The sequence below is a fragment of the Nilaparvata lugens genome, chromosome 11 (assembly GCF_014356525.2).
Source record: "Nilaparvata lugens isolate BPH chromosome 11, ASM1435652v1, whole genome shotgun sequence".
NCBI lineage: Eukaryota > Metazoa > Arthropoda > Insecta > Hemiptera > Delphacidae > Nilaparvata > Nilaparvata lugens.
Genome location: NC_052514.1, coordinates 26,865,751 through 26,881,601, shown reverse-complemented (window position 1 = coordinate 26,881,601; position 15,851 = coordinate 26,865,751). Strand labels below are relative to the sequence as shown.

General features: G+C 30.7%; 2 protein-coding genes and 1 long non-coding RNA gene across 5 annotated transcripts in view; 1 reads left to right on the top strand and 2 right to left on the bottom strand.

Moving 5' to 3' along the window:
• Positions 1-4,785, bottom strand: part of LOC120353597 — an 89,657-nt gene extending 84,872 nt beyond the window's left edge. For 2 of the 3 annotated variants that reach the window (XM_039438022.1, XM_039438024.1), the window contains exon 1: positions 4,476-4,785. The gene's annotated coding sequence lies outside the window, so the exon portion shown is untranslated. The remainder of the gene's footprint in view (positions 1-4,475) is intronic. The other variant, XM_039438023.1, reaches the window with a different exon arrangement.
• On the top strand, positions 79-9,785 carry LOC120353601. The gene is made up of 4 exons (XR_005572492.1): positions 79-400; positions 1,586-1,958; positions 5,164-5,306; positions 8,601-9,785. It is a non-coding gene; the product is annotated as an uncharacterized LOC120353601 (long non-coding RNA).
• On the bottom strand, positions 8,001-15,631 carry LOC111052791 (checkpoint protein HUS1). The gene is made up of 6 exons (XM_039438027.1): positions 15,326-15,631; positions 12,866-13,069; positions 12,019-12,128; positions 11,066-11,176; positions 10,244-10,421; positions 8,001-8,728 (listed from the first exon to the last, which is right to left on the bottom strand). The coding sequence occupies exons 1-6, from the start codon at positions 15,375-15,377 to the stop codon at positions 8,547-8,549; spliced, it is 837 nt and encodes a 278-aa protein (XP_039293961.1). The 5' UTR covers positions 15,378-15,631; the 3' UTR covers positions 8,001-8,546.
• Positions 15,632-15,851: the final 220 nt, after the last annotated feature.

Genomic DNA, 15,851 nt, shown 5'->3' with positions numbered 1-15,851 from the left:
CCATATTTTTATATTTATAGGGAATATCGACCTCATACATCCTGCTAAAACCACATTTTATCAAAACACTGAGCAGTAGGAAGAAAATAGTGTGAATATTATGGTGCCTGCACTTCAACACAAATGGTGATCACCACACTGTGTTTTCATCCACAAAGTTGCACAATTTTCACAGCAATTCGTAAGTTGGAGTAACAAATTAAAGATTTTCAGTGACAATCAGTTAAAACCCAAAGTGACTGAAATAATGTTTTTCAAAATCATGATTATATGTATCATAATAATTGTTGTGGTTTCATGCGCCCTATGCATTGTCAATAGAATTTATCAGTGTAAAAATGGCCAAAATTATGAATATGATGATGTAGAATTCGCGGAAAACAAAAGGATTATGAACTAGGTATGTCAAGAAAATTTTCATTCTTTGTTTCAATAATTGTTCATGATTTGAAAAATGCGGTGATTGAATAAATGGAGTTTTTTATACAGCACTTACTTATTACTACTGTCATAAGAATTATAATGAATGGTGAACTAGTCAGTCTTTCAAAATTATTCACATTTTTATTGTTGTTACTAATAATAATAATTATTGTAGATTTACAGATGAAAATTAATGAGAAATTGCACTTATTCAAATGAAAATGCATAAAAACGAAAAACCAAGTTAAATGCTGTAAATTACCCCGAAGACTTCTGCTAGTTCAGAATAATTTTTATTTTCGTTTAATAATAATTATTGTAGATTTCTGGTAAGAACTATTTTTCAGCGTTTGCGCTAGCATGTAATCACTTGGATTAGATAAGAGACGAGCCCATCGTACTTGAATTTGGTCAGGTAACCGCTTGTTGGCCAGCACAATAGCTTTCATTTTTCTACTTTTCCACTAGTCTTTCAAAGCGTTTCAATTAAATATTAAAGCTTTGTTCCCACAAATAGATGTCATGATTTATTGTTAATGATTAATGTTTAATTTTAGTTTTAGTAAAATAGATATTACAGTAGTTCTTTAGAACTGTTAATATAAATGCCATTTGCATAAATTAATAATTTAATTTCTTATAAATGAAATATTTTTTTACCCACCTCTCATAAATAGGCTACTCATTCCATTTTTATCAATATTGTTTGTTTAATGCCTAATAAATTGATATAAAATTTTCCTACTAATAACTTAGTACAGAGAAAATTTTTGAAAATTAAAGTAAGAAAAGCTTTCAAATTATAATAATAATCAATAAAACAATAGGCATCATACATTTGACAGATGTTCAATATAAAACAGGAGTTAAGTGAAAGCAGAGAATCAATTACGAGTATTTTTTTAACAATTGAGGTGGATATGGCATAAAACGTATAGCCTACTCATTTTAAAGATCTGCCAAAAAAGACAAGATACTTCACGATAAATAGTTGATATAAAGTTTTCAACAATTCTAAGGAAACAGATGGAAATTAATGGGAAATTGCATTTATTCAAATGCTAATGGATTATTAATTTTAAGAAACTTGGACAATATTGTATTTTTTTATAATAAGCTGAATAATTACAAAGGATTTCACTTATATATTTTTTATTTTTAGGGAATACCATTGGAGATCCGGATCAATGAGAATTTAAACACATAGGAACAATAACAAATAATAAGAGACCTCAGATAAGCTAGATATTTAGTTCAGTTATTTCCAAAAGGTTTCAATCAATAGCCAAGTCGGAATATATTTAGAGGTGATATTTTTGAGTAATTGTATTGTAACTAAATCAATGGAAACGATACAGAAAATCCTACTTTTAACTGTTATTGGTTGTGCGGTAATATTATTGACTGGCTTCATTTGGCATGAAATTTATAAAAGTAGATGCGGAGAATACAAGATGGCAAAGATCGAGAAAACATGGGATTTTGTTATACAACAGAACAATGCGGGATAATTTCGAATCAAAATGATGAGATAGGTGAGCTACACAGTTTTATTGGAAATGTAAGTTAATGAAGTTGAAATAAAAACAATATAAAAACCTTTAGTACCCTTTTATTAAAAACTTTAAAATATTTTAGTTTTCAATAAAAGGGTACTGAAAGTTGTTATATTGTTTTTATTTGAATCAAGTAGCCCATCTAAGCAAAGTGATTTTGTTAAATGGAGTTTTATGTTTTGATTGTACAACAAACATACTAAAAACTGTAAATGTAAAAAATGGGCGATAAGATGGTTGGATTATTTGATGAGGTGAGGGGGAAGAAAAGTGAAAGGTTTCAATGCACTTGATTCATGTTCGGGGTAATTTATTTTTTCAACTACATGTTATGGACGTCGACCGAAAGCTACGTGTAATAGCGGTTGAGTTCTTGAGTTAGAACTGTTTCTTGAACAAAGCTACTTATTAAAAATGGTTATAAAAAATTCATAAGTCTTGTCTCAAACCACTAAAAATTCTACAGATGAAAATTAATGAGAAATTGCATTTATTCAAATAAAAATAATCACCCACCCAAAGCTAGTACTGGGCGCTGATTACTATACTGATTTATGATAACATTTCTGAAATGCAAGTGATTGTATTCAAATACAACTGCTAAGCCAACCACTTCCCTCAATTGAGTAAATGTTTAATTATTAAGTAGAAATTCGAAATAGAAACCAAATTTATTGAATGAGTGAACACTTATCGCCATATTTTTATATTTATAGGGAATATCGACCTCATACATCCTGCTAAAACCACATTTTATCAAAACACTGAGCAGTAGGAAGAAAATAGTGTGAATATTATGGTGCCTGCACTTTAACACAAATGGTCATCACCACACTGTGTTTTCATCCACAAAGTTGCAGAATTTTCACAGCAATTCGTAAGTTGGAGTAACAAATTAAAGATTTTCAGTGACAATCAGTTAAAACCCAAAGTGACTGAAATAATGTTTTTCAAAATCATGATTATATGTATCATAATAATTGTTGTGGTTTCATGCGCCCTATGCATTGTCAATAGAATTTATCAGTGTAAAAATGGCCAAAATTATGAATATGATGATGTAGAATTCGCGGAAAACAAAAGGATTATGAACTAGGTATGTCAAGAAAATTTTCATTCTTTGTTTCAATAATTGTTCATGATTTGAAAAATGCGGTGATTGAATAAATGGAGTTTTTTATACAGCACTTACTTATTACTACTGTCATAAGAATTATAATGAATGGTGAACTAGTCAGTCTTTCAAAATTATTCACATTTTTATTGTTGTTACTAATAATAATAATAATTATTATTATAATAACAATTATTGTAGATTTACAGATGAAAATTAATGAGAAATTGCACTTATTCAAATAAAAATGCATAAAAACGAAAAACCAAGTTAAATGCTGTAAATTACCCCGAAGACTTCTGCTAGTTCAGAATAATTTTTATTTCCGTTTAATAATAATTATTGTAGATTTCTGGTAAGAACTATTTTTCAGCGTTTGCGCTGGCATGTAATCACTTGGATTAGATAAGAGACGAGCCCATCGTACTTGAATTTGGTCAGGTAACCGCTTGTTGGCCAGCACAATAGCTTTCATTTTTCTACTTTTCCACTAGTCTTTCAAAGCGTTTCAATTAAATATTAAAGCTTTGTTCCCACAAATAGATGTCATGATTTATTGTTAATGATTAATGTTTGATTTTAGTTTTAGTAAAATAGATATTACAGTAGTTCTTTAGAACTGTTAATATAAATGCCATTTGCATAAATTGATAATAATTTAATTTCTTATAAATGAAATAATTTTTTTACCCACCTCTCATAAATAGGCTACTCATTCCATTTTTATCAATATTGTTTGTTTAATGCCTAATAAATTGATATAAAATTTTCCTACTAATAACTTAGTACAGAGAAAATTTTTGAAAATTAAAGTAAGAAAAGCTTTCAATGTAAGTTAATGAAGTTGAAATAAAAACAATATAAAAACCTTTAGTACCCTTTTATTAAAAACTTTAAAATATTTTAGTTTTCAATAAAAGGGTACTGAAAGTTGTTATATTGTTTTTATTTGAATCAAGTAGCCCATATAAGCAAAGTGATTTTGTTAAATGGAGTTTTATGTTTTGATTGTACGACAAACAGACTAAAAACTGTAAATGTAAAAAATGGGCCATAAGATTATTGGATTATTTGATGAGGTGAGGGGGAAGAAAAGTGAAAGGTTTCAATGCACTTGATTCATGTTCGGGGTAATTTATTTTTTCAACTACATGTTATGGACGTCGACCGAAAGCTACGTGTAATAGCGGTTGAGTTCATGAGTTAGAACTGTTTCTTGAACAAAGCTACTTATTAAAAATGGTTATAAAAAATTCATAAGTCTTGTCTCAAACCACTAAAAATTCTACAGATGAAAATTAATGAGAAATTGCATTTATTCAAATAAAAATAATTATCCACTAAAAAATTGTGTTATCGAGGTTTTACCCCGCATTACTTACGACTATATGTAGAAGTGATAGTGTGTGAGTGAGTGTGCACACAGAGAGTGAACAGAGTTCTGAGATCCACGTCCTTTCGAGCCAAATAACGGCAGTCCAATGAAAGCGTTCCAGTTGGATTTTTCAATTGAAGAAAAACAAGTATCAACAGAGAGCTATTATCTGTAGCTTCAGAATCAATTCGATAAGATAAGCCTCTCTCTTTCCTACCAACTCAATACAAATTGACTTCAGTTTTCAAAAAAAAGGAACGCCTAAACACTCTCTCAGTGCATACACCCAGAATTTTATCAAGGTTCCAAGGAGAATTAAAAAAAGTCTTATCAAGCTTAATGACTTATTGAGGTTTGTATTGAAGAGGTTACACTGCAGTATTAATATTTCTTGTTGGTTGAAGAAAATAATGTGCTTTTCAAAAGGATTTAAAACTTGTTGGGTTTTGATTCCAACAAGCAAAATCAGAACAACTTTTTCTAGTTATCTAATCTATTTCAGCAGGTTGGAGAAGCCATAGAACACAATTACGGGCACATCTCTATTCCAAAGTAAATGTTTTAAATCAATCGCAATTTCAATAGGATATAGATCGTAACATTTTTTTAGGTCTAATATTATATAGTTTAGGTTTGAAGATAAACAATGAAGGCTTCAGTGAAGAGCTTACTTAAAGCTGTTTTTATAATTTTAGCATTATGTTTGCTGCGTTACATCAGGTACGAACTTAATAAACGTAGAGCCGAAGAAAAGATGAAGGAACACGAAGATTGGGATCAATATCTTCTGAATGAAACCAACAAACTATATTACTTTACAAGAGATCGGATAAATTAGGTGAGCCGAAGATTTTTGTTGAAATACAAATATTACAAACTTGGAATAATAAATGCAATTAATATTGATGTACGGTATCTTCTAGGGCTGCTTAAAAAAATATTTAATGGATATTACCTAGTGCCCTTTTACTTATATTTTAGTAGACACGACAAATAATTAGCTCTAGTTTTTTTTTAATTAATCAGCTTTCATTTTGACACTTTATAAGAACTTTATAGATAAGTAATCGGGTGAAAGTTAACACATGAAAAATTATTCATTTTAGAAATAATAAACTTTCATTGAAATATTATATTTATAGAAACTATCAAGATATAAACTAGTAGAATATCATCCAAAATGAATGATGCTGTAAAAATAGTTTTTTTTTTATTTTCTAAGTTTCCATAACATCTAAATTATGTATTGCAATTGAATATATGGGACAAGGTGTTTTGAAAATTTCCATTATACAATTATTGGATAATTTGAGAATATTTCCAATTTTACTACATTTTACAATATTATATTTGTTGTATTATACTCAGACGATTATAAATAAACTGAGGTTACTTCAATCATGGATAGGATCTAAAAAATCAATATTATTTGTTTTTAAGTGTGTATAAATTTTCAATTTAATTAATTGCAACTGAATTCATTATGATTGAATATTATCTATTGATGCTTCTGTTACCGTTTGCGTCTTTTCCTTGATGAAAATCGATAATATATATTATGTATTTCTTCAACAAGATTGAATAAATGAATATAGGCATGTTTATACACTGGAAATAATTTTCTATCACAACTTCAAAAATGGTAATTGTATATTCAAATAATCTTCCCATTCTGTTACGTAAATTGAATGTAGTCCAGCGATCAGGTACTTTTTGCTAAAAAAACTCTGAGCACGCTAAATGTTTTGTGCGATTACTCTGGGGTATTGGACAACTTAAAAACAAAAAGTTGACCTAGCCTTGGAACTTTTTACAGGGTGCCCCAAAAACGTCAGATTTTCGGTTTGTTTTCCAGTTTTCTGCGATTTTCGCGAAATCGAGCTATTCATAAAAAAAGATAGAGGTTATCAACTATCTGTATTCCAAGCAATGAAATATCTACTTCTCACTTCCTCATGTAACCGCTACTTATCGTGAAATTTGAAATATTTGAGTATTAAGGTAACAGGAAATACAGCAATACTGAATGATAAAATATAGAATCTAAACTACAGTGAACCACATCTGACGCCTTTCAACTTATAATCCAAGAGGAAGAAATGATTCGATTGTTTTTTGGCAGTGAGACACGAATAAATAATTGAAGTAGTGTTCAAGATTAGTTCGAGTGAAGTATATTGAATCAATGAGTATAAGAGTACTGAATCAAGTCGAGTGTTAGGATATTGAATCAAGTAGAGTATTAGAGTATTGAATCAATGATTACAGTAATTATTGTTGTTGTGGCGTTGATTAGTGCAGTTATATTGGGTCACTTAATATTTCGATGCAGATGATAATAATTATCGGTTTTTATCTATATACGAATTAAAAGAAAAGGAAAAGCGGATTTAAATAGAGTATTCTAAAGCATGAATAAGGTGAGCTACAAACATTATAAATTTTATAATAATTAGTATAAAATGGAATATTGGTTATATAATTTTTATAAAATAATAAGATATTGTATTGGAATCAATCAATAGTGCTAACTGTAACCCAAAGTATTTTGAGGACAATCATTATTGTTGATTAAACGAAAATATGGTTAGAGCCATAAAATATCTGAATTCAGCGATGGTGAATACGTGGAGCAGGAAAAATAGTAAAATTGATGAGAGCAACTATAAGGAATATTTATCCAAGACAGTAATCGAGACTGTCATATCTAATTGTTACTCAGGTAGATTATTCCTTCCTTTTTTATAGTTCACGGGCCATTTTAGAGTTCCGGACATTTACAATTCCTCGTTCCCGTAGCAGCTAGTAGACGCTACTAATGTCCCTGTGTGCAGAGGGCTTTACATAAGAAATTACAAAATAAAAAGAGAAAATAGTAATAACATCTTAATTTCATTTTCTATAATATTAATAAAATCAAGAATTGAAATAATTATTCTATTTTTTTAAAATTTATTTTTCAATTGTTGTCAAGTAAATTTGAAAGGATAATACTTTCATTTTTCAGAATTAATTGAGCTATAAAACTTAGCTATAAAACAGTAATTAATATCAGTCATCAATTTTGTTAGTAGTTATCAATTCAATAATTTTTGTATGATCGATTCTGTGAAACCAGTAGGCTATAACAAAATTAGCTTAAAAAACACTATAGTTTAACCGTAGTAACATGACAAGAAACAGAACATTTATATCACCAACGTCGCTAACATACTTCAACCACTTAGCACCGAGATGATGAAATCTCCTTCCCCTGAATATAAAGGACACAACGTACCCGAGAAAATTCGGTCAAAAATATATCATTAACAAAGGAAGATAGTCACTCATAGAATATTATTTCAAGTAATATAGAAGCCCACCCAAATATTTTCATTCTAGTAAAAGGGTGGCTCATAGCTTGAGTATTTAAAATAATCATCTGCATTTCATTATTTCTATATATCTATGTAGTTTTCCAGTTCTCCCGTTGATATTAAAAAAAGTAATTTAAGGTTAGTTGAGTTTTTTCAAGGTAATAAATATAATTTGATCAGTTTGCTGGTACTGATTTTATTTCAAATCTAACAAATGAATAATATTTACAAGAAATACTTATCTACATGGAAAGGCACAACGTTTTAGACTTACATTACTGATCCTACTTGTATATTGAGGTACGGTATGTTGAGGACCTCAACATAGTATTGAATCAAGCTAAGCCGAGTTCTGTTTTACATTGAAAATAGGAGTTTAACTATTCATTGAATAGAATGAAATACAGTGTTTCATAATAAGTAATGTCATACATATTTCATCTTCATTTTTTTTAAATCATAATAATTCTACACAGAATTACAACAAGTATTCAAGAATTAAGTGAAAATTATCACTATAGCCGAAATTGGGGTCATAAAAAAGTTAAGTGAAGATGATTGTTCATGGGATGTAAATGGACGATGACTTACTGATGGTTGAGAGTTTGTTTACACCACTTTGTACTTGATATTTGAAGTTTTTTTTTCATTGATGTTTCGAATTGACGAGATACTTACATTAGACTTACGAGAGGTAACTTTTATGGCAGCCATGTTGAGTTTCACTCATCAACAGCCATCAAATAATAGTTGATTTCAACATCGTACTGTTTCAGGTGCTGGTGAATAAGATGTCCGTTGAGGATGTGACAGGTCACTTTATCGGGATGGATTTGTTCGCAGACCAAAAAATGCGACAGCTTCCTGATGTCGACGCGAACATTTGAAACGTCATCCAAGTCGTCTGCAAATAGGGACCAGTATTTCAGAATGAGCAATCAAAGAATATAATTAGCATAATAGGTGAAGAATATTCTCTATTAAAGACTTTATTGCTACAAATAGACCCAACCACAGAACAATATTGTGGAAAGTAGAAAATCCTACAGAATGAACTTTACAGTTTGATTAATAAATGAAGAATCTATCATGGCTTTATTGATTCAGATAGTGATGGGTAATATCTGTTGAACCTTCTGCAAAATTGTACTATACATGAAATTGAGAATACTAGAACATAATGCTGGGAATCATGGCTGTATTTATACACAATTTGGTGATACATATTAAAAAAATCATATTTCTTCAGGGCTACTTAATTTATTTCAAAAATAATAACATAGTATCCTTTAAAAATCTTTTTAATATAAAATAACAAAATAAAAAAGAACCAGTTTTCACTGGAAAAAATGGTTCATTTTAAAAACTAAATTTAATGTAGTAAGCATACGAAACTGGTTGTTTTAGTTTTGCTATTTATATTGGAACGTTTTTAAGAGGGTACTATGGTATTATTTTTCAAATATATATTGAAACTTCAAAAAAGGTATAATATTCGAAATTTTGAACCATTCGTACAGTTTTATACGTGATTCTTAGAGGAAAAGATTACCAAAATTGTAAAGGCAAAGCCAAATGAAGTAAAATGTAGGGGATGATTTTTGAGAGGTGGGTACTGTTTATTTATTTTTTATTTATTAGGTTGATAGGCTCAAGTATTCTCAACAAATAATAGTAATTATGTTTACAAAATCCATTTCATGGATTGTGGAATCTCTTAAAACAGTGTAATGAGAGTAATTAAATGTATTTAATACATTGTGATGCAGAAAAACACAGCTTAGTTTGAAAAGCATAATCTATGTTGCATAGATCCAGTAAAATTATGGAAGTGTCAAACTTAAACAGTTTCATCATATAATGTAGTTTCAAACTTGAAGAGTTTAAAACCTTCAAATTAAATTATTTATTATGTTTTATTCAATGTGATGTAGAAATAAATTTGATGTGAAAAGCATGGATTTCATTTATTCAGTTCGGTTCATCTGTAATTTCAGATTTTTTAAAATTTAGGAAAACAATGAACTTTTAATGAATAACACTTCTTGTGAAGTTGGCATGGTTTTTTCGAATTTCATGTGTCATTTTAGTGCTCATGTTGTGAAGTTCAACAGTAAGATGGGAACATAGAAGAATTAATTGGCAAACAGGCTACAAAAAAATGGAATTCTTAAAGTGTAGTAATTTATGTGAATTTTCAGGAAGACTTGGAATAGTTACAAACACTTATTCATTAAAACAACATGAAATTAATTGCAATTCTCACGTCATAATTTGAATTTATAGATTGAGAACCGTGTAAACCGGAAATTGTTTGGTATTTTTTTAAAAAGGTGGTTGTGGTAAGTTCAAGTATTTGAACCCGATAAAACAAATTGAATAGGATTGTTGTATTTGCCTTGTATTTTATCGTACTTACTGGAGCAATTGTCAACGTTTAAGCCAGTGAAGAATGTTGATACAGTAGCTTTGTGAGTCTCAACCTTGAAACACATGTGACCCGATCCTTGAGCACTCACCACCACATAATGATCCAACTTTTTTAAGCGGTCAATTATGGTTCGAAGTTTCCTGAGATTCGGCATTTCTATACTTATCTGAAAAAATTGAGATGAAGAACTGCGATTACATAATGTCATTGAATCCTCAATTTTTATAAAATGTGAAAATTGAATCAAAAACATAAAGAATATGAATATTAATTGAGTTAGAGGGAGCAATTCTTTACAAATGAGTAGTTAATTCATTATATTTGGGAATAAAGTACTGAATTGAATTGAGAGTAATGAGACCTAATTTAGAATCTGAAAAGACCGCTTTTTGAATTGAGTTTGTTTATTGGTCCTTCTTCAGAGTTTTTTGTAAGCTTAATATGTGAATATTTCCAATTCCAGTGATAATAATGTGTAATCTTTTTTCAGTATTTGGTTATGAAACATCTAAATTTGAAAATCTGCTTTCTGAAAATATTTTTGAACAAAACAAATTGTGAAGTGAAGAAATATTTCACATTAAATGAATTTATGAATCACAATATCAACTTCTCAACTACACAAAAAGAAAAAAAACTACTTGACTATTTCGGACTTTGTAACCTCATCTAAATTAGGGAGAGGAACAGCAAAAAGTTACCTTATTTTCCTCTCCCTATAATTATTTTAATGATGTAAGGGATAAAGAATTTCAGGACCAATTTACCGAAATATTTCATATTTTGCCTTATAAAAAGAAGCTAACTTACGTCATAGTTATGTGTAGGTGGTTGTTGAGCGTAGTCTTCGGCATGAGCTCTAGTTATCACATTCACTGGAACATCATGCACGCACAGTCTGCTGTGTCCTATAGACGTGATCTTCAAAACAAAACATCTTGATTAGAGAAAACTACTGTTTCACATGAACTTGTTCATTTGGATTGAAAAATGACGATAAAGCTCTCAATATATAGAAACAAAGAGATAGTAGTAGAAAAGCTCAAGACAAAGAGGAAAATCTTGGAACAGTTTGAATTTGAAGTGAACACTGGAGTTCTCAAGTGATAGAAAAGTTGCATTTTTTGCTTGAATATATTCAAAATCTTTGTAGTTTTGAAAAACTATGTTGATGAAATAATTTAAAACAGATGAGCTCAGTATAAAATATTATTTTCATTTCTATATAATCCAACATAGTTTATTTAAGTAAAAATTTGATTGTGTATTTTTTACTAAATTAATTTGATTTATTTACATTAGTCAATGAATGTTCATAGAACATTTTTTAAAATTGACCAACACTGTGAAACAATGATTACTAATAGTTAAATTTGAGCCAGGTACTAGAAATTTTTAGTAGATTATAAACATTAATTATGGTTGAAACATTATAACATATTTTTACAATGATATAATATTTTTCTTTACTATACCTACATAAGTTTATTTCTATTTATTTTATTTTACAAGTAAGCACAGATCTGCAGAGAAAAACTAAGGATACATTGCACTATTTCTCTCCCAAATTCAAATAACATTGAAAATTGTATTAATTACTTTATCATTACAATAAACTTTATAATTGACAAATGATAAACATAATAAAATATTTTTAGAATGTGCAAACAAATTTTATTTCCCATGTTAGATATAGAATTATCTTATTAGAAAAGTACTATATTTAGATAATATACAAGAAGTAATGCATGAAGAGGACAAACCAATTCTATTTCGAATGTAAGGCATGGAGTAATCTTATCAGTCAACTTCAGTTTGACGGATTTTACTGAGTCGACAGCTTTGAATGTGTTTACAGAGCTGGCAAGTAGTTCTGGAACAGAAAAGAGATTGATTATTAAACATTGGAAATCATACCTCACTAGAAACAAAATAAACAAACATCCAATTCAAGAAATGTGAATGACTTTTAGTTTTGGTTTTAAAATAACATAGTAATATTATTCATACAATAATAAAAACGAATATTTCAGCAAGCAAGATTGACATAATTTCCATTCATGTTAAATATTACTCCAGCTTTTCATGTCTAATATTGGTTGTTAAATAATGTTGTTATGTTTAGTTCAAATATCTCATTTTATGAGTTGATTTGTGTTGTTGTGTAGAGCAATAGATAAAAAATCTAAAACTAGACCAAGTTATTGTACAGAATTGTTTAACGGTATTAGAGTTATGTCAAAATGAAGGGAAAAAGTTCAAATATTTTAATCTTAGATGAGATGAGATGGATAAGGAACGATGAACAAATCAAATAAATATAGTACTGGCAATTACACATTTTCTCTAATGAGGAATCCCTAATACTACTACTACTGTACTGGAGTTTCAATTAAGAAGATGAATTAGGTTGAAATTTAAAGTACCTTCACAGTTGATAAGTTATTTGGAGTAAAAGAAAACGTTTGAACATAATATATTAAATACTTGACGACTAATAGAAAAAAAATATCAGATGAACGAGAAATAATACAAATAGCTTAATTGTAGTCTTGCTTTCCAATCGAGTTAGTTATTCTAGTTTTGAAAAGTATAAATTGAAATACACACCCATGGACAACTGAAGATTTATTTCATTCTCATCGCCTTGGCCATCAATGGTGTATTCATTGAAGAAGTTTTTTCTATCCATAACACACCATGCCATTGTTCTTCTAGGAACTGCATTATCTTCAGAGATAATGAAAAGCAGTTTGTTTGAAGTGAGCTTGAGAACAGACTCCTTTGACAGTTTGCAGAGGGTAAGAACAATACCTGAGAAAAAGTTAATTATATTTTATATTATCATATTTAAATACGATAATTAGCATTGATGTTATAGTTGCGTAACACTTTTAATGATATTGATTTTGAATGATTTATGGTATAATAGAAAAAAATTAGTTTGGAAATACAAAGGAAGTTATTTACATTATTCTGACCAAGAAAATGTAATAATAATCTTATAGTGTGACCTGACAGGCTAAGGTATTATGTCAGAGATTCAGGGCACATCTGATTAATTTCAGGGCCTCTGACATAATATAGCGTCTGTTTTAAGACTCAACCATACTGGCGTCTTGGACACGCTGAATTTATTTCGCGTGTCTTCAGAATACATAGCTTGATATGGAGAGCGCCTATTTCGCTCGTATAGTTTACCCCATAAGAGACAAGGCATCCGGTTTAAAAAGCCATGGAAATTCAGTGCGCTCAAGATGCCTGTGTAGTTGGGGACAGACCCCTGAGGGATAAAACTCTTTTAAACTCTTCGGGAGTCGGATCTCCCTCCATCTCAGGAAGTACTGGATCGCACCGGCCACCGGTTGCTAGTTATCATGGTGAAGGGAACAGCCGCCAACCTGGGGGAACCATAGCACCTACAGTAACGTTGTCCCTTTGAGTAGCCTGGCATTTGGGTATACGGTAAGGTGAGAAGGCTCTAGACTATGAGGTGATCCGGACTCTCCGTCTCTGGGAGTAGCTGGACACAGTGGAGCCTCTGGTGGAGTTTCAAGGTTTTCCAATGGGGGTCCAGACTATGGGAATCAAGGGTAATCTCTGGAAGTAGCAGCAGGCATGCGAAACTAACCAGACTAAGGGATTTATGGATTCATCTCTGGAAGTAGCATCAATCATAGTATGTCGAAGTCTTCCCCCCCTCATTGGTATCTTTTTGCGAGAAGCTCGCGTCACCTTTCGGGCGCCTGTTCGGTGAACGTGTAAGCGCCTACCTTGGATAACGTATACATTAGGTGACCACGAGTATTTTTCCAGGCTTGTATCCAAGTAAGAGGATACGTCCGGGCCTTAAACGGCCTATGTACTGCTGGAAATGAAGCAGTGCTCACGTCTGGGGTGACTATGTAGGTGGTTCCACTGCATCGCAGACTAAACTCATCTGAAATACTTGCCTACCGACTTGCCAGTGATGTTGAATAGTAGCTCACGCGCCCGAATTTGCGGTATATGCAAAAAGAAGGTGACCACTTGGAGGTGTAGGGTTCGCAGCCAAACTAAGTTTATAGTTGGTCACTGAGGTGCAATTTGTTTATTCTATCATTATAATACGTAATTTTCCAGTGGTTCATTTATTGTTATTGGTTGTTCATTCTATGTTAAAAGCCTCTCGCTGATGACAAAACGTTCATGATGAACATGTCCTACTGTTAGTGGCCAGCCTAAGAAACTTCCTCTGGCTCGCTAGCGCCTGGTAGCTCTATAAGCAGAGTTAGTAATTATTTTATCTGCAGGGGTGATGCAGTTGGACTTCAGCGTGTTCGAGAGAGTTGTGACCGGTTTTCTGAGAACCAGGGCTTATTACGATGTCCAGGAATATGTGAATGATGACCTGTCTCAAATATTATCAGGCTAAAGTTCCATTATGTTGAAGAGCAAGGCCTCATATGATATAAATTTTTTTTTCGATCTGAACTTGATCACTGCCATCTTGATCATTTTAGTGTTTTTTGTTATATTTGTTTTATTCATGACATGACGCCATCGATCCTACAATTGTGGGTAATGGATGAAGAAGAAGGTATAAAGGCATCTGTGCTGTAAGTTACTGGTGGTTGTCAGTCTGACAAGGTCTCTGTAAGGGAGAGGGAGAGAGACAGTGGGAAAGAGAGAGAACGTGAGTGAACAAAAGGAGGAGAGAGAGTGAGATATAGAGGAAAAATACTGTTCAAATTAATGTAAAAAATGTCGTTATAACATAAACAGCAATATTAATATTTTAAAATTCTGCTACATTGTATTTAAACCAACTTCCTACACTTATAGTAAATAGTCTAATTTTAATTTTTTATTTGAAATATATGAAAATGATAGTAAAGATACACAACTATAAGGTTTAAAATTAAATTAAAATGAGTTTTGGGAGAATTAAATTTTCATTTTATGAGACGAAAACACCTTAACTACCCCCACCTACAGGTTTTCTTCTCCGTACCAGAACCTTCAATTTTACAAATTAAGCACTGGCTTGCAGCTACAGTTATTAATAATATTGTTTAATTGGTATCTTACTTGAAAACTGTCTCATACACATAGGCTCCACTATTTTTGCACGAAATTTCATTTTGTTTTTGCACTATAATTGACTCTAGAAAATTATTAGCTATGCACAAATAATTTTTCAAAAAATCACAGTTTTGATTAAATTGCAAAGAAACGTTATACTTGTTTTATCCATTGTGTACTGTATTCAAGAATACTTTGCGTTTTGCGGAAAAATGGAAATTTGCAAATACACAGACAGTATGCAGATCCTAACCTCAAAAATTTAAAAAGCTGTAGCAATCACAGAGACTTGTCGTAGATCATAGAGCCAATAGAGTGCTTGGTGTCATAGAAATGAAACAAAGTTTCTGGCAGTAGACACTAGAACAAATTCAAATCAGTTAGTTATACATTTCATCTATTCAAATGATAAAATTGTATAATTTAATATCAAACATACTTATACAGAAATATTTCGTCTTAGATCTTTGTTTGTAACTCAAATAAAATTGAGTTTTTTATAGTTTATCCACAGGTTGTCGCGCTGTAGCAA